The 19,786-nt window shown below is 37.9% G+C and overlaps 1 protein-coding gene across 1 annotated transcript in view; it reads left to right on the plus strand.

The window, feature by feature from the left end:
* Positions 1 to 18,167, plus strand: part of LOC144980940 (monocarboxylate transporter 12-like) — a 27,184-nt gene extending 9,017 nt beyond the window's left edge. Inside the window, exons 3-8 of the mRNA XM_078928923.1 lie at positions 4,449 to 4,595; positions 7,643 to 7,806; positions 8,901 to 9,004; positions 12,043 to 12,881; positions 13,512 to 13,654; positions 17,691 to 18,167. Coding sequence (XP_078785049.1) covers positions 4,449 to 4,595; positions 7,643 to 7,806; positions 8,901 to 9,004; positions 12,043 to 12,881; positions 13,512 to 13,654; positions 17,691 to 17,798 — 1,505 coding nt within the window. The 3' untranslated portion in view covers positions 17,799 to 18,167. The remainder of the gene's footprint in view (positions 1 to 4,448; positions 4,596 to 7,642; positions 7,807 to 8,900; positions 9,005 to 12,042; positions 12,882 to 13,511; positions 13,655 to 17,690) is intronic.
* The last annotated feature ends 1,619 nt before the right edge of the window (positions 18,168 to 19,786 follow it).

Here is a 19,786-nt window from a genome sequence, read left to right on the forward strand (position 1 = left end):
TTGTGAACTCCTTGGCCAAGCGCATTCTATCTATAGATAGTTCGAAGATGACGTCACATAGGTCTTTGTTATTGTTTTTTGCCATCCGCGTTCATGAGTAATGCTCACTGAACTGTATTAACCTGACTATAAATGTTCATGGATACACACCGTTTTGTGTGTTGGTCTATTATACTTCCGGATGGCAATGTTATGAGCTTCTTAGCCAAGCGCATACTATCTATAGAAACACCAATAAGACGTGCCGGTTGAACGAAGAATATTCCCCTGCTCTCTGTTTTTGCGAGTATCGAGTGTGTCAGAAGACAATGATGGCAAGAAAACAACGAAGTGTTTTGATGACGACCATATGTCGTGTTCACACGACGATTCCTTATTGATCAAATTGTAAGACGTCTATCTATCGCACCAAAACTTCTCGAGTTCAAATCCGAATAGAGATGTGAGATCTATTTTGAGTAAGTTTGAACCTATGATTATTATTCAAAAATATATCAACATTGATTAACGTGAGCGTTATTAAGTACGTGACGTCATGTTATTGCGGGCATCTTCGTATCCATTCGACCCATGACCATGATAATAAAACATTAGAGACAATCATACATCGTATGGGACCACTTGACAGATTGAAACAGTACAGGATATTTTAATCCTATGACGTCTAGTATCGACCAATCTCGCTTATGCTTATCGATGCAGATCTATAAATTAGAGAATAGCAGCGGATTTGATCCGAAACTGCTGTGTCATCAAAATTATACCAACCTCCACCGTGTCACTGGGTTAAAAATCGTTCGATGTTAATCGATATTATAAACATTATTTACAGGTTTATCTATTGGCGCCAATTTTGATTAAATCACTTCCACCATATTGGAATGGCATCACATTCTGTCAGCCATTTTGGGAGGACGTCACGTCCTGTCAATCATATCTGTATGACGTCACTTCCTGTCAGCCATTTTGAGATTACGCCACTTCCTGGCAACCATATTGGTATGACGTCACTTCCTGTCAGCCATTTTGGATGACTTCACTTCTTGTCAACCATATTGGTAAGACGTCATCTCTTGGTTGCACCAAGAGTACACCGAATGATCGGTGAAAAGTCCCTATAATACTACTTCCCTGGTACCAATTTCGTAGTAAGCACCACAATTTGAGATTTTTAAAAACCCTCTTTATTCACATTTTCTCACCATACTCGGTTGCATAATGAGTATCTGGTTGCTAACATCGTTGCTTCTGTTGCAAAAAGAACCAATTTTGTGATAGCGCCTTTCAGGTGGCATGACCTGTCCTGTACATTTTCTGTGTTGTCAGCTTGGGACCCATTGTAACTTTCTTCGAGCCGACATGTACATATATGCAGGTCTGACATTCGAACCTACTTATGGGCCTAGTTTAACATTGTTGTGTTGGACAATATTTTGCGTCATTTTTTGAGATTTCCACAACAACAATGAGCCCATAAGGAATTGGGTTATCAGACCTCCAAATAAGTGTTTCCGGCACATTAAGATGATATTGCGGTATATATAAGCTCTCACTTTGTTTTTGAAATACAATATCCCTTTTCCTCCGTTGCAATAATGTTAATTTAATGCATTTTAAAAAATTCATCTTTTTTAAAACAAATGTCTGTTAAGTTATGTTTCCCCGCTATTGATTTGATTTGATGGTGACTCACTGACTCTTACCAGTGAACTACCGTGCTCTGTAAAAAATACGTATTTAACATTTTAAAATATTTTTCTTTAGTCACATTCACACGGTTCATAACTTTACGATATTTATCACCAGAGCTTCTACGAATATTCGACAGAACACATTTATCCAACGTGCTTTCGGGACATGGAATGCACTTGATTTTAATACAAAAAATGCTGAAACAATAAATGCTTTCAAAAATTCAATTGATAAGAAGCTCCATGCCTTGAAGTCGGCATACGATGAGTGAGCATTGTTTTTCTGAAAATTCTGTTGTGAAAAATTATGAATGCACTAACTTGACATTTTGTCTGTAATATACGATTTTGTATGCTTATAATGTCCATGCATCAGTTTGACCTTTTCTTTTGTTTGTTCTAACTATTGTATATTGAGCTTTATATAGAACAAAATCCACTAAATGTCCTCAAAGCGCTTTACCTGGGTGGGGTTCCTGACCTCCCATAGTGGGCAGAGAGGTACATACTGTGTCTTCTATCCCCTTATATCTGATTTCCAACATGCTTTCTGTCTTTGTCTTGGAATGAGATTACTGGTTTTGTCCTGGCCCTGGCCGGAGTCCTGGCTGGGAGGGAAACAGTCAAATGCATAGTTATTGTTTTGGGAGATGATGTTTTTTTCCTTGTAAATCATCTCTCTGTTATGTATTATTATATTTGATATTTTGAATGTATAATGTAAGCATTTGAGTGTATTCCTCTTTGTTGGATTTTGTGCTTGTGTCCGGATGAGACTTATAGCCTTTTGATTTACATTTATAACATATTGATTGCATTATCTACCAAATCCAATCCTTTAAATGGTGGACAAAGAATAATTACAAAGACCTTTTCATACGGGACCTGTATCTCAGTGTTGTGGCTTGTTGTTTTCATGAATTATTTGTTTTTGTGAGTTTTGTCCAGTCGTAGAAACCATCGACCCTTCCCCACCCTTCCATAAAAGAGAGTTTTTAATATGTCGTGCTCTCTCCTCTTAACCGTGTTCACTGTATTATAATTTTTTTTCTAATCATGGCACCACCATATGCCGTCAATACGCCACGCCGCTGCTTATAGGTGATCTCAAACTAAGTACATTGGTGGTATGCTCTTGGAATCTACATCTGATCCCTATTTGTTCCCAAATTCCCCAATGTCTAACTTCTTCTTGAGTGCTTTAATTATAATTCTAGAACTATTTACTATCCCGTTTTCTTCCTTTTTACTGGCGTTGATATAACCTATATGTGTTGCAAGCGCCGTAAAACGCTTAAAAACAAACAAACAAACAAAGTGCTTTACAAGGGATCCCTGGTCAACAGCAACATTTAACATGTAGGACGGGACATGCGCCTGTTAGGCGATATTACAATTTTTCGAACAGACACCGCTGTTAACGGCCAGATACTCATTTTACACATGGGTACGATGAGAGAATGTGAGTAAAGAGCCTTTTCCAGGGACTCAACTATGCGCCGATAAGCGAGGCTCGAACCCAGGACCTTCCGATCCGAAAGCGAGTGTATATCTATATTCGAAAATAATACAACAGAGTATTCTTTGGACCTATGTAACCCTTAATGATTATGATATGATATGATAAAAAACATTGGGCCCAGAAAATCCGTCCTTCAAATATCGACCCATTTAAATGACGCTAATCATGGTTCAACCTAGGAATTCATAATATCTCAGGTTTGATATTTTTTTTTGCAAAGATAAAGGTAATTTAAATCGGTCGATATTTTAAAGACCAGTTTTCTGGCCCAATTTTTAGATACGAGTTTTGCCAGAGTACGGCAGTTTACTGGTTAAATCATTTTATATTTTTTGTCTATTCAATTCACGTCTTGCTTCTTACGTAATGGTAGGTTTTACCACGAAAATTACCGTGTCAATAAGAAGCCTACGAGCCCCACATAGTCTATGATCAATCTAATTATCCACAGGCGTACACATAGGCATTTACGCACTCAATCACAAACACATAATTTAGTCACACTATCTATTTCTCTCACACTCAGACAGAATACACAGACACACACACACACATACACACACACACACACACACACACACACACACACACACACACACACACACGCCCGCGCGCAGGCATACTATTAATTCTAGTCCACGCTTAAAAATCTCCGATAACATTCCCATGTGCAATCTCTCTCTCTCTCTCTCTCTCTCTCTCTCTCTCTCTCTCTCTCTCTCTCTCTCTCTAGGTATCTATATGTATATATATTTTAGGTATGTATATATATATATATATATATATATATATATATATATATATATATATATAATATATATATATCGATCTATTTATCTATTTCTATCTACCTATCTATCCCCCCCCCCCGTCTCTCTCTTTCTCTCTCCCTCCTCTCTCTCTCTCTCTCTCTCTCTCTCTCTCACTCTATTTTTCACAATCTCTCCAAACATATAGAATCATATATATATATATATATATATATATATATATATATATATATATATATATATATATATATATATATATATATAGCCTACGTCTCTTTAATGTGTAAAAACATCGAAGTGTACTTATTTGGTTGAGACTTTATTTATTCTCACTGATCTATTTATTTATTTATTTATTAATTTATTTATTTATTCGTTTATTCATTTATATATTTATTCATTTATTTATTGATTTATTTATATCTATTTATTTATATTTATTTCTTCTTTTTGTCTTTTGCTCAGCACCTCTTGTATCGGCAGTGTGCAATCGGTACAGCATAAGGACCTCAGTGATGATCGGAACCACTTTGATCTTTGTCGGACTCATCTTGAACTCCATCGTGGACAACAGTTTCTACTCTTTGTTTTTCTGTCACTCTCTTCTGCAAGGTGAGAAGTTGTAGTTACTCGTTATCTTCATCGTTTTCTTTCTTTTCGCCATGAGAGTTAGTTGGGGGGGGGGGGGGGGTCCTGTAACATTCGATTTATTTGCAAAAAAATCCCCCCAGGTTTTCGATCCCTTTAGAGCATTCATAGAGCAGTTTTAAGGTGTGTATCATGTTTAATGTGCTTTACAGTAATATTTCATTTACGCCCCTGTTATACTCTTTGGAACCAAATGTTTATATCAACTAGTTACCTAGCGCTCATATACAATCCCCTGCTGTAACAAAAAATTACTTCACACCTGAGTCGAGATGCGAACACAACGTTAAGATATGAAGTGAGTAGAAAAGTGCCAGAAGACAATAGAGAATAAAATTTTTTTTCGCGGCGGTGGTGGGGTTTGAACCTGCGACCTTATTGGTACGACAACTCCGCCTGGCAGGTGAGAGCGTGGCTCTACCGGAGCATACTCAATGTCTCAATCGTTTCTATGTTATATGTTTGTGATGAGAATATTGGCTCTTAAGCTTAACTGCTGGTCAAAATTACTTCGCGATGGTGGTGAACGAATCGGCGATCTCAAGAAGTGGGTGAGAGAGGGATCTAGAAATGACTTTGGGTTTGAAACGAATATTTTTGTGTTCGTGGATAGCTCACACGGTAGAGCCACGCTCTCACCTGCCAGGCGGAGTTGTCGTACCAATAAGGTCGCAGGTTCAAACCCCACCACCGCCGCGAAAAAAATTTTTATTCTCTATTGTCTTCTGGCACTTTTCTACTCACTTCATATCTTGTTGTTACCAACATAAGTGCCTGCTCCACTCACTTTTCTGAATTAAAAATTCACCCCATACACCGGAGCATACTCAATGTCTCAATCGTTTCTATGTTATATGTTTGTGATGAGAATATTGGCTCTTAAGCTTAACTGCTGGTCAAAATTACTTCGCGATGGTGGTGAACGAATCGGCGATCTCAAGAAGTGGGTGAGAGAGGGATCGAGAAATGACTTTGGGTTTGAAACGAATATTTTTGTGTTCGTGGATAGCTCACACGGTAGAGCCACGCTCTCACCTGCCAGGCGGAGTTGTCGTACCAATAAGGTCGCAGGTTCAAACCCCACCACCGCCGCGAAAAAAATTTTTATTCTCTATTGTCTTCTGGCACTTTTCTACTCACTTCATATCTTGTTGTTACCAACATAAGTGCCTGCTCCACTCACTTTTCTGAATTAAAAATTCACCCCATACACCGGAGCATACTCAATGTCTCAATCGTTTCTATGTTATATGTTTGTGATGAGAATATTGGCTATTAAGCTTAACTGCTGGTCAAAATTACTTCGCGATGGTGGTGAACGAATCGGCGATCTCAAGAAGTGGGTGAGAGAGGGATCTAGAAATGACTTTGGGTTTGAAACGAATATTTTTGTGTTCGTGGATAGCTCACACGGTAGAGCCACGCTCTCACCTGCCAGGCGGAGTTGTCGTACCAATAAGGTCGCAGGTTCAAACCCCACCACCGCCGCGAAAATTTTTTTTATTCTCTATTGTCTTCTGGCACTTTTCTACTCACTTCATATCTTGTTGTTACCAACATAAGTGCCTGCTCCACTCACTTTTCTGAATTAAAAATTCACCCCATACACCGGAGCATACTCAATGTCTCAATCGTTTCTATGTTATATGTTTGTGATGAGAATATTGGCTCTTAAGCTTAACTGCTGGTCAAAATTACTTCGCGATGGTGGTGAACGAATCGGCGATCTCAAGAAGTGGGTGAGAGAGGGATCTAGAAATGACTTTGGGTTTGAAACGAATATTTTTGTGTTCGTGGATAGCTCACACGGTAGAGCCACGCTCTCACCTGCCAGGCGGAGTTGTCGTACCAATAAGGTCGCAGGTTCAAACCCCACCACCGCCGCGAAAAAATTTTTTATTCTCTATTGTCTTCTGGCACTTTTCTACTCACTTCATATCTTGTTGTTACCAACATAAGTGCCTGCTCCACTCACTTTTCTGAACACAACGTTAGTAGTGTGACACTTTTTGCTAATATTATCGTTAATTCGTTCACTGACCACACTTAATGTCGCTTGACTTTGTTAAAAAGGGGAGACACGGAATAGAAAAGGAAGAAAATCCTATACAAATCATAACTATGGTGATCATCAATCTATGCCTATTATCATTGGACCTCAGGATCATGAACAACAATTGGTTTCTTCTTCTTTTTCGCTTACGGATAAACAATTGATTAGCCTAGATTCCTGCAGCTTTAACCAGTTAATTGCCGTACTTTAGAAAGACACGTATTTAAAATTTTGGCCAGAAAACTCGTCCTTCAAGTCTCGGTCGATTAAACGACCCAAATCTTGGCAAAAAAAAAAACAAAAACCCCAACAACTCTCAGACATGGAACCGTAGAAAGACCTCGCGAAGTACCAGGTTTGAGAGTCTTTGCCAAGACCAGGGTAATTTAAATCGATATTTAAAGGACGAGTTTTCTGGTTAAATTTTTAAATATGTATCTTTCCAAAGTATGCATGGGAATTAATTGGTTAAAATGCGATATAAAATATACTTGTACACAACACGTGTAAACATATAAACTGACTGATAGACCAATAACGAGGAAAGTAAGACCAGAGGAACTCATTTTATAAATCATCTCTGGTAAGATCTACATCTTATTCTCTATGCCAATACAGCCGACTGAAGTCGTTATTCTGAAAAGAATGGGCTGTGTTTACTTTTAAAATCTAGTCCAAGAAACTAGCTAGTACCGCTGTGTGTTTTGGATCTAGGTCTAGTGTTGGTTGATATAGGCTAGCACTCATTATTCTTTATTAGGTTATTTTGTTCGTTTTTGTTGTTTTTTTTTATTTGTTGTTTCTTGTTTTTGTTTTGTTTTTTAATTTGGGGGAGGGGTGGTCTTGTTTTTTTTTTTTTTGTAGTTGCTTTGTTTTGTTTTTTGGAGTTTTGTTTGTTTGTTTTTAAAAATTTATTTTCTTTTCTTATTATCTGCCATTTTATCCTTTCTATCCCCAGGTTTGGGTTTTGGTTTCATGCTGACACCGGGTCTATACATAGTGTCTGCTTACTTTGAAAAACGCCGTGGTTTCGCCGTCTCCTTGGCTTCCTGTGGAGGCGGTGTGGGCACGTTTGTCATCATTCCACTTGTCACTTTTCTGTTTGAATTCTACGGGTTCCAGGTAATGTGTCTTCCTCTCTTTGGATTAAATAATAATAATATGCAATTTAATGTAAGCTTCAATTTAATTACAAAAAAACACCAAAAAATCCAGATCAATTGAACGTTTTGGGTTTCTCCTTTATCAACAAAACAGGATGAATGAAACACTACAGATGAATGAGATAATGTGGTAGCGGCGTTGTTAACGCAATCAAAGATTGTGCAATGTTTATCATTTACCAGTCCACTTAATGGTTTTAGCACAATCATGCAACGATTATAATATTATATTATATGGGGTATGACCACGAAGTGGCCGAGTGGTTAAGGTATTGCACTGTGATCCGGAAGGTCTCGGGTTCGAGCCCCGCTTCAGGTACTTTCGATTTTTTCCTTGGGCAAGATTATTAACCACGAATTTGCTCACTTGGACAACACGAGTGATTCCTGTTGACATCAGACATCCTGTTTGATGAATTTATATCTATATTCCTTCATGGATGACATGGCGGCGGGATCTTATGACGCCGTGGCGGAAGGATATAATTTTTAAAAAGTGGTATGACCCTCAGAATCTAAAGTTTAGGTCCCTGATTCCAGTCTCTTTGCAGACGGTACAAGTTCATGTCATCTGGAAAGGCTATTTACCGATATGCTCTCTTGTATGAAAGGAGTAGTTGGCCATGCGTTTGTCGAAAAGAAAAGTAACAGAACCTTAGGGGCGTCATGCCTTGTTCTATATGTAAAAATACTAATGGAACGTTGAAAATAGAAAGCCTATAGGTGGAATCAGTACAAACAGAAGACGTTTCGGGTACAAACCCTTAGTCAGCTAAACAATGAACAAACAAAAAAAACCCATCAAAACGATCATTGTTTGTATTTTTTCCATCCGAAGCTTTTCCATTTTCACATTTTCGTTAGTATTTTTACGATCCCAGATTTCAGGCAGCCTCCACTGCATTCTACATGTAAGTTTTGTCGTTAGCTTGGAACCCTTTGTAAAGCGCGTGTAGCACATAAAGTGAATATTTTGCTACATAAAAGTTCAAACTGAAGTTGCCTTTCATTGTTCATTCATATTTCTTTTTTATTGTTCTGCTCATTTTTCAGGGGTGTTTTCTTATCCTGTCGGCCATTCTCGCCAACGGATATGTTGTTGGCATGTTATACAGGCCGTTAAGAACTCATCAAAAATACAAAATGGCGATGAAAAAGTAAGAAGAATCCAACATTTTTTGTGTGTATTTGTGTGCGTGTGTGTGTGTGTGTGAGAGAGAGAGAGAGAGAGAGAGAGAGAGAGAGAGAGAGGGAGAGAGAGAGAGAGAGAGGGAGAGAGAGAGAGAGGGGGGGGGGGGGGGGAGAGAGAGATAGAACGAGAGAGAGAGAGAGAGAGAGAGAGAGGGCGAGAGGGGGGGGGGGGGGGGGAGGAGAAGACGCGGAATTTCCCCCTCAAATTGCTATCATACTTGTAAAACTGTTTTGATGCTAAAAAGTAAAAAACCTAATATATATATATATATATATATATATATATATATATATATATATATATATATATATATATATATATATATATATATATATATATATATATATATCGATTTTAATGATCCTCATCACGGCAAAAACTCTCAAACCTGGGACGTTATGGAAGACTTCGCGAAGTCCCAGGTTTGAGTGGTTTTGCCAAAATGAAGGTAATTTAAATCGATCGATATTTGAAGGATGAGTATTCTGGCCAAATTTTTAAATACGTGTTTATCCTGAGTACGACAATTAACTGGTTATAACAGGACTAATGTTTTGGATCCCATGATTATTGCTATCCACTGTCTTTTCCACCTGGTGTGAGTAGGATTTTGTATTAGACGAATGTTTTTTAAAGTTTATTTATTTATATTGATTTAGAATTTTGAGTCGGGCAGTCGCTTATGTTGATAATAACAAGAGTAGAGATGTGCCAGAAGACAATATAGAATAAAAACGTTTTGCGGTGATGTGGAGTTGAACCCAGGACCGACTGTTACGACACCCTCAGCATGGAGACATAGAGCGGTGGATAACGTTGATTATAGAGTGTCCCTCTTGTGACCAGCAGGAGGATACCGTAATAGTCGGATCCTAGGTTCCCAAAACTGCAAAAAGTTGTCATTCTCTGATGTCTTCTGGCACTTCTAGTCTCCCTTCATTTCTTGTTACTATTTATATGACATCGTTATCCAGGATACCCATTAGAGACGTAAAACATAATAATAATAATAATACATGACATTTATAACGCGCATTTTCATCACTGGGTGATGCTCAATGCGCGAAACAATAATACAGTGACATTATTATACAAATGAAACATTATACAAACTACATCAACATAATATTATCATTATACAACAATGTAATAACTAAACATAAAGTCATTAATACAAGATATGTTATAATACATCCACATGCTATGTCAAATACGGAAATAATATAAAATAATGATATAATAACATAAACTAAATTAACATTCATATTGGGGTCAAATTACAAAGATGCATTAATCAAGATGTGTTTTAACTTAAATATTGATAAGGACTGCGCTTCTCTTATTCTTTTAGGAAGAGAGTTCCAGATGGAAGGTCCGACGTGACTGAACGATCTGCCGCCGTAAAATTTATATTTATATTTATTTGTAACAATTAATTTTGTAGAATCTAGTGCAGAACGTAGACTCCTCGTTGGCTTATAAGTTTCTAAAAATTCAGTAATATACAATGGTGCTTGATCATTAAGGCACTTATAGCACAATACTGCTAGTTTGAATTCGATTCTCACTTTAACTGGTAACCAATGCAGCTCATACAAAAGTGGCAACGAGTAGGATGTTATCTTCTTTCTTAAAATCAATTTAGCAGCCGCATTCTGGATACTTTGAAGGCGTGATATTTTATCGTTGCTTACATTCGAGATTAACGAATTACAGTAATCTATTTTAGATAGTATGAAAGATGTTATTAGTTTGCATGTTACTTCTCTTGTTAGGAAAGGTCTAACTGAAGCAATTCTTTTTAATCCTATTGTCAAACTTATACATAGAGAATCAAACTGTGCCTGCATAGTCATATGTTGATCTAGCATTATCCCGAGGTTTTTCACACACGTTGAGAGGTTAATTGTGCACCCATTTATATTTAGAGTAAACTTCAGAAAATCATCTTTCAAAACACTTTTTCTACCACACAGAAACTGCTATGATGTGATTTATAGGCAGATTGGAAATTTTCACTTAAATTATTTAGATGGATATGATACAAAAGTCTTTTTAACACAATGCGTTCAAGCACTTTGGATAGATATGGAAGGTTGGAGACAGGTCTGTAATTTTTCAGTTCGTTTACATTTAGATCGGACTTCTTTAATAGTGGTTTAACAATGGCACGTTTAAACGAGTCGGGGACACTACCTGAGACCAACGAATTATTTATAAGTTCAGTTATTGTTGGTAACAGTTCTTCAATACAAGTCTTAAGAATACTAGTTGGGATGGGGTCTACTAAGTCACAATATTTTGATGGGCTATCTAAAATGGCTGACTTCACTTCATCTTCAGTGGCTGGATCGAAAACATGTAGTGGCGTTCCATGGAATGGTCCAAAGCTCGGTGACGATGATGATGATGTATTGTCTATGTTTTCCCTAATGGATTTTATCTTGTCGTGGAAATAGTTGGCAAAATTTTGAGCTAGTTCGGTGTTATTTCTAGACGCTGGAAGGGGTGTGGATTTCTTACTGCCAAGAAGGTCGTTTGCGGTGGAAAACAGTTCTTTGCAAGATGTAATGCTTTGAAATTTTTCGTTGTAGTGGGCCTTTTTGCGCATGTGATGGCGTTATAAAGAGCCGACTTAGCTGCTTTGTATATATCCTTAAATACCGTTAGGTCATAAGTCATCCATCCTTTCCCCAAGTTTCATCATCATCATTGCCTTTTTCACCCTGGGTCAGGGTATAGGCCACAGACAAACAGTTTCCATCCTTCTCTATCCCCAGGTTTACATATCAGTAAATGGGAAAGGGATTTTACTTTGATCCGGCGGAGCCAACTTGCAATAGAATGCAATACTATCCAAAGTATAACAATTAATGCCGTCCTCTTTTGATCTTAGGCCTTACGGCTATAATATGGGAAACATTTACATCATTGTCATTCATCAGTTTATTGCCACCTACATTACATTGATGGTCATTTTTATTGTCTGTCTTTCCGCACCAGGAGCAAAGACCAGTCACTCTCTTCAAATGATAAAGACTTAGAAGATGGAATTTACAAGGACATCCCATTGAATGAAACTGCTACCCAATTCATTAATGGTTCTAATGCAAACACAAAAAAGCAGACAAACCATTGTGAAAATGGGAATTGTCACCAGTCACGCGAGGACTCCAGTAATAACCAGCCAGTTGTTATAACGAAATGCCCCATTACAAACAACTCAACAAGTACAAGTGTTACGAAAACAGACATGAAAAAAGCATCACGATTTTGCAAAACATCCTGTTATACTGAACTTAAATCATGTGTTAAAATTTGTTTTCCAATCGAGCATAAACAAGATGACAACAGAACAAAAAGGAGAGTTTTTCACTTCGAGCTTCTGAAAGATATCTTCTTTCTTTTACATCTGTTGAGCACTGTTTTGTTTACCATGGTGATGAAAGCTACTTTCACATTTATTCCAGCCTTCTGTGTAGACATAGGTCTGACAAAAACCGATGCAGCTCTTGTTTTAAGCATTCTCGGAGCTGTTGACACATTTGCACGTTTAGGAATTGGATATTCTCTTGATTTGCCCAGAGTAAAACCTTTTAGAACGATATTTTATATAAGTTTTCTGTTTGGGATGTCACTTACAGGATTATGCATTCCATTCTTAAATAATTTCGCACCGTTAGTAGTGGTGTGTAGTTTGTTTGGAGTGTGTTCTGGTTCGCATCTAACACAGCGAAGTGTTGTTCTTGTGGATTTACTGGGCAAAGACTTGTTGCCGAGCTGCATGGGACTAACCAAGTTATTCCAGTCTATAGGTGTTGTTTCAGGACCTTTGATTTATGGTAAGAGTTGTTCTGATTAAGTAATTTATTATTCTAAACTTTGTTTAAATCGTCACAACCCAAACAATAGCACTTGCGATATACCATGACAAAACTTGCAGTTGGTCTTGTATATAGGTTTAGGTAACATGGGTCCAGAGGCATGGGTGGGGTCTTTCCCCCTATAATTGTTTTCCGAGTTGCCTTCTACCTTTGTCTTGGAATGGGATTACATACTTGGATTTTGTCCTGGCTCGCTGAGAGGTGAACAGTCAATAGTGATAGTTTTGGGAGATGGGATAAATGTTGTAATTATATCAATTTATATTGATCTTGTGCCTAGATGGAACTTTTGATCTCAAACTAAGCACATTGATAGGTAGCTACTTCTGTTCACTATTTAATAGGCCCCCTTTATCTTACTTTTGCTCGGTTGCTTTTAAGTGTAAATTTAGACATTTTTACTAGCGATCCTATATACATGTATTATAACTCTCTGCTCAGCAGGCAACCAGTGGTTGAGAATATTCTTCTTCTTTTCAAATAATGATTTCGGCGGTGTAAGTACATGATGTCAAGCAATATCACTAAAAAGTTAAATACTATTTATACATGCTTTATAAATATTATGTCATCTTGTTTCCTTTCCAGGTGCCATTCGTGACGCAACAGGAAGTTACAAATCAGCCCTCTATGTTGGAGGGGGGCTATCACTTTTAGCGGGTTTATCTTCGACCTTCAGCAATCTCGTCTTCGTGAAAAAACATAAAGCAGAGGAAAAAGAGCAACAAGAGGTTATGGTCGTAATAAATGACTAATTATATATGCCGATTCAAGTCCCGGTGATGTCGCACCTTTTCTTCGTTTTGACCAGAAATGTCACACATTGACCAAATACATTTTCTTCGTTTTTGCCAGAAATGTCACACTTTGACCAAACATCTCTTCTTTATTTTGGCCAGAAATGTCTCACATTGACCATACACCTATTCTTCAATTTGACCAGAGATGTCGAATATTGACCAAACATCTTTTCCTCACTTTGGTCAGAAATGTCGCATATTAACCAAACTTCTTTGCATCATTTTGGCCAGAAAGCGTTAAGTTCAAATTGAGGTTTAATATATTTGGAAAAGTTTTGGGGTTATTTCAATCAATCCATAATTTAAGCAGTAAAAATTTTTCGGCCAAAATCGACAAAAAAAATGTTTTGTCAGTATACAGCAGAGATGTGGACATAACAACAAGATGACAAATTTAAATGAATAAGATTCACTTTATTCATTTCCAAGGGAAATTTGTCTTTAGGGTCCATTCCAAGGGGAGACCCGAGAAACCCAAACGTCATCCGCAGCGCAGCGCTGTAAAGTGAACTAGGGCGAGGTAACTTGCTGAAGCCACACAGCGAGGTAATGGGGAGTCGAACGGTATCTTCTAGTTAAGACGCAAGGACCATACTCGCTCTGTCACGCTATCATTCTTGTATATCTTAGGCATTCAAGGGGGGTGGGGGAAATCTATGAATTAAGAACTCAACCTGGTCAACCTGTTAACTGCTGTAATCTGGAAATTAGCTAGTTTAAAATTTGACCAGAAAACTCGTCCTTCAAGCATGGACCAATTTAAATGACTCTCATCTTGGCAAAAACTCTCAAACCTGGGACCTCTCGAGGTGTTCAAGGACATTCTCTGGATGTCTCTTTCAGTGTGATTTGTTTTATTATTATTATTATTATTATTATTATTATTATTATTATTATTATTATTATTATTATTATTATTATTATTATTATTATTATTATTATTATTATTATTATTATTATTATTATTATTGTTATTGAGATATCAATAAGTAACCAATTGAGTGTATCTCTGATGATGGGATCTTAGGGATGCATGACCAACCGCCAATAAATATAGCCTACATGTGTTCCATATTGGAACGAGTGTCCTTTGCCTATGTTTTACTCGGGCGTATGTGGATTTGACCAAATATTGGAAGTTCTACTTATCTTTCTTTGGCGCGTGTATGGCATATCGTGCTAAGACTCTTCAATGCAATCATTTTTATCATTATTATAGGGAAGAAAAGACGTGACATCAAAACTACCCCTACTCTACTCCTCCGGAATAGTGGTTTTACACTTCCAATGAAATAGGATACACGTTTTTGGCATCACACTTTTCTTTCCTTTTGTTATACAATCAATGAAAGCTGGGTTTATTTTTTAAAGCTTTTCCAATTTATATTTACAAATGGCAACACTTGAATAAACACTGTAATGATATAATTTATTTCTCTTCGTTGAAAGCCCATTGCGTTTATACATGATCAATATATATATATATATATATATATATATATATATTATATATATATATATATATATATATATATATATATATATATATATATATACTACAATCATATACCTAAATGTTTCAAACTCAATGTTCTTCCCACTACTTCTCAGAACTTCATAATATACAAAACAATTTTTTTGAAATTAATTTGAAAGAAAGCAAAATTTGATATCTAATTTTTTGTTAAAAATCTATCGATACCGTAGCCATGTCTTTGTCCTCGGCACAAAAACGCATTTTGCATGGAAATAAACCGGGATCTTAAATCACAGAAGAATGTCCAACTTGAATTTTGCAGGGAGTATCATTAAGATTCATGGCCGAAATCTCGTTCAATGAACATGACGATTAGTCGACTAAAAATTTATGATTCAAGTGTCGAATAAAATGTGAACTCAATTTCCATTGTCATAATAAACAATACATTTTTTGACTTCGTAAGAGCTCCACGAAGCTTTTTAATTGGGCAAAGAGAGTTATTTTCTGCATCTAATATCTTATATATTTCGTTCACTTATCGTAGAATTCTTTCCCAATATTATGAGCGGAACATGGTCTATATAAATATAAGAAAACTATTGTATTAAAAAAAAATGAGAGAAACAACTAACTGGTATCGAATTCAATGCTAGTAATCCCACCTCATTCTCATGCTCACTAACAGGTAGGTTGACAGACAATCCGTGCTAAAAATAATCTCTGTGTTTGATGAGACTGAGGAAGCTAATTTGCTTTTTCGATAAAATCACCACGATTTCGAATCATTCTCATAATACACGAAAACCATTTTTATGTCAATTGTAAATTCCATGCAACATTTGGTGACGACTGGTCTAGTGGTTTCGGAGCCGTAGTGTTGAAAAATATCCAATTTGCTAAATAATAAGATGAAGCCTTGTCCTATTATGATTCACCAAGGAATTACACATGGTGAATTAAGAAACTAAGGAGCAGGCACCGCTGTAAGATAAAGATCTGAACAGGTGTGTATGAAAGGTGCCAGACAAATTTTCTTTCTTGTATTTTTCTTTCTTGCTTTGTCAAGCACCTTTCATACACACCTGTTCAGATCGTTAAATTACACATGGCATTGCGCAACAAGAAAGAACGTGTGTGAATGTTTTTTCACATAAATACGCGAGGAAGAACGATTTGTAAAGGACCGCTTGGTTCAACGATGAAGCACGTTTGTATCTAACAGAAAACATTCAATTCTCGTAACGTTACCACTGGTCAATGGAGCGACCATATAAAATCATCGAACAAAACCGACCTGTGCAAAAAGCAACAGTGTGGGTGGCTTAAAGTACCCCGTTCTTGACACTGCAAAGCATTCCTTTACCGGGATCCAAGCTCATTTTTATGGATGTGTCATTAGTCGTAATTAGCATCGTAAGGCATCTTTAAACTCCGACTAGAATCTTCTAGACAAATTTTGGAGGTAATTTAAAAGACCAAACGACAGATGCAAGATTCCAGAGCCCTCGTGAATTTAAAAATCGAATGGAACCGCTAATATAGGTTATTAACCCACAGCTTTGTGTGTGTGTGTGTGTGTCTGTGTGAGAGAGAGTGAGGAGAGAGAGAGAGAGAGAGAGAGAGAGAGAGAGAGAGAGAGAGAGAGAGAGAGAGAGAGAGAGAGAGAGTAATTAATTGAATTAATGTAAAACAAGAGACCATTTAATTTTCTTAAAATTCTCATGTCAACTAAATCTTCTAAAGCGCCATTGAACGCATAAGGTGGATATTGACGCTCTATATTAGTCATGTATTTATTTATCAATTATTTAAATGGGATGTCGAAAAATGAGAATGTTTTAAAAAGTTATTTACTCACAGCTTTGTGGAGAGCTGGAACCATCAGGAACTATGACTTATATTGCAAAATGAAAAATATAATACAGATAAAAAATACATGTTTTATTTCACCGTCTGTAGCAGACGCTATTAAGTTTTTATCTGATTTATTTATTAAAGGATAGATATTGGTATTGGTATAATGCCATTTGTGCTGCAAGATCAGCTTTATCACTTTATCTAATCTTCTTGAGTTGAAAGAAGGCATGAGATTGGGAAAGCATGTCTTAGTCAAACGACTAATGAAGGGTGTAAATTTGTAAAGGAAAAACGGCCGGCCTTCCCAAAATATTCAGAAACATGGGGTGTAAATTTGGTGCTTACTTATTTTGAGAAACAAGATGCTGATTTAAGTTTGAAGGAATTAACACTTAAGGTGGTCCTGATGTTGGCGATACTTCCTGGACAGAGGTGCCAGGCATTGCAATTATTGGATATAAATAATATGAAATTAACTAAAAACAAGTGTGTTTTCTATATTACTGACTTGATTAAACAATCAAGGCTAAATAAACACTTACCTCCCATAGAACTTATAGCTTACCCAGAAAATGAGAACTAATCTATTGTAAAGTTATTGAATGTTTATCTCAAGCAAACTATTTATAGGTGATGCCAAGTATTGCCAAGCCACATAAAGCAGTATCGAAAGAAATTTTGACCAGGTGGATAAAGGAAAGTTTATGTGTTGTCGGGATTGGCACGGGAAATATTTAGCTCATAGCACCCGTGCAGCAAGTGTGTCAGCTATTACTCAAAGAGGGGTAAGTACCGGTGGACACAATTATGTGGGCACGTGTCACAACTTTTTCAAAGTTATATCGGAAGCAAACAGAAAGTATGGCTCAGAGCTTGTTGGATGTTACCTTACGCAGTTAGTAATGGTAGAAAGTTACTCTATTTCTGTATGAATGTAAGCAATTACTTCATCTCTGAAATATCGTTTGGCACGTAGTGAATGTTTGTACTGAGGTAAGATTATGATAAACAAGCGAGACTTGCCTGTTGAAGCTTGTTTGTAATTTCGCCGATATTTTAATGAAGGATGTGTACAATAAAAACAAAAACAAATGAATAAATAGGTTAAACAGAAACTGAATGCTTTTGTGTGTTATCTAGCCATAAGGAAATTACTTTTTAAAAACACGATCAAGGGAGGCTACTCATACTGGATTATTAAAGTTGTTTGTTATAAATGAGTTACCTCCACTCTAAAATCGCTATGTGTTGGATGGCCGCAATGAAAATTTATATTACGGGCCCTGCAACGATCCATGTCCAGCGAAAACGAGGACGTCAAGACAGTCTTTTACAGTGTAAACTGTAAACGGTTGGCAGTTACCTCGGGTACTGAAGGCTGAAATCTACCGAAATCTACCGAAATCCACTCAAATCAGGAGTGGATTAGAGACAATGGGAGGTGGACACCATTAGGGGTGAACACAAAATTGTGTGAGGTGGACACCAAGGGGTGGGGGGGGGGGGGGGGGGGGGGGGTAAACCAGAGACTATAATAGAAGCGGGGCACCAGCAGAGACTGTGGGAGGTGAGCACCAGTAGGGATTGAACCAGATACTCTAGGAGGTGGGTAGCATTTGGGAGTAAACCAGAGACTCTGGGATGAAAGCACCGGTAAGGATTGAACCAGAGACTATGAGATGAGAGCATCCGTGTGGATTGAACCAGAGACTTTGGGAGCAGGACACCAGTAGGGATTGAAACAGAGACTATGGGAGGTGGGCACCAGTGGAGATTGAACCAGACACTCTAGGAGGTGGGCACCATTTGGGAGTGAACCAGAGACTGGGAGGTGGGAATTGAAGCAGAGACTGTGGGATGTAAGCACCCGTGAGGATTGAACCAGAGACTATGGAAGATGGGGACGTGTGGGGAGTGAACCGAGAACTATGTGATGTGGGCAGCAGTGGGGAATGAACCAGAGACTATGGGAGGTGGACACAATTGGTGTGTGAACCCGGGAGTACGGGAGGTGGACACAATTGGGTAGTGAACCTGGGACTATGGAAATTGATATCAGTGTGGAATGAACGTGGGACCATGGGAGGTGGACACAATTGGGGAGTGAACCAAGGAAAATGGGAGGTTAATGTCAGCGGGGACACAATTCGGGACTATGGAGGTTGACACCAATGGAGAGAGAACCCAAGGTTAGGGAAGAAGACACTCAGTTGTGAGTGAAAATGAGACTATCTGAGGTTGACACCAGTGGGGAGTGAACCTGGACTACTGGAAGTGGACATCAGTGGAGAGTGAATCCAGAACTATCAGAGGTGGACATCAGCGGGAATGACCAAGAGACTATGGGAGCAGGACACTAGTGGGGATCCACCGAAATCTACCTAAATCCACCGAAATCACGGTTCTGCTGAATACCCAAATCCACCGAAATCCACTCAAGTGGGGTGTGAACCAGAGACTATGTGAGGTGGGCACCAGTGGGATTGAACCAGAGACTATGGGAGATGGGCACCAGTGGGGATGTGTACATAAGTGGGGAATAAATCTGGGACTATGGGAGGTGGATACCAGAAGGGAGTGAACCCGGGAGTATTGTAGGTGGACACAATTGGGTAGTGAACCCGGGACTATGGGAGGTTGATATCAGTGGGGAATGAACATGTGACAATGGGAGGTTGATACAATTTGGGATGAACCCGGACTATAGGAGGTCGGCACCAATGGAG

The sequence above is a fragment of the Berghia stephanieae genome, chromosome 10 (genome assembly GCF_034508935.2).
Source record: "Berghia stephanieae isolate SIO BIC M18660-M18661 chromosome 10, UCSD_Bste_1.3, whole genome shotgun sequence".
NCBI classification, from domain to species: Eukaryota; Metazoa; Mollusca; class Gastropoda; order Nudibranchia; family Aeolidiidae; genus Berghia; species Berghia stephanieae.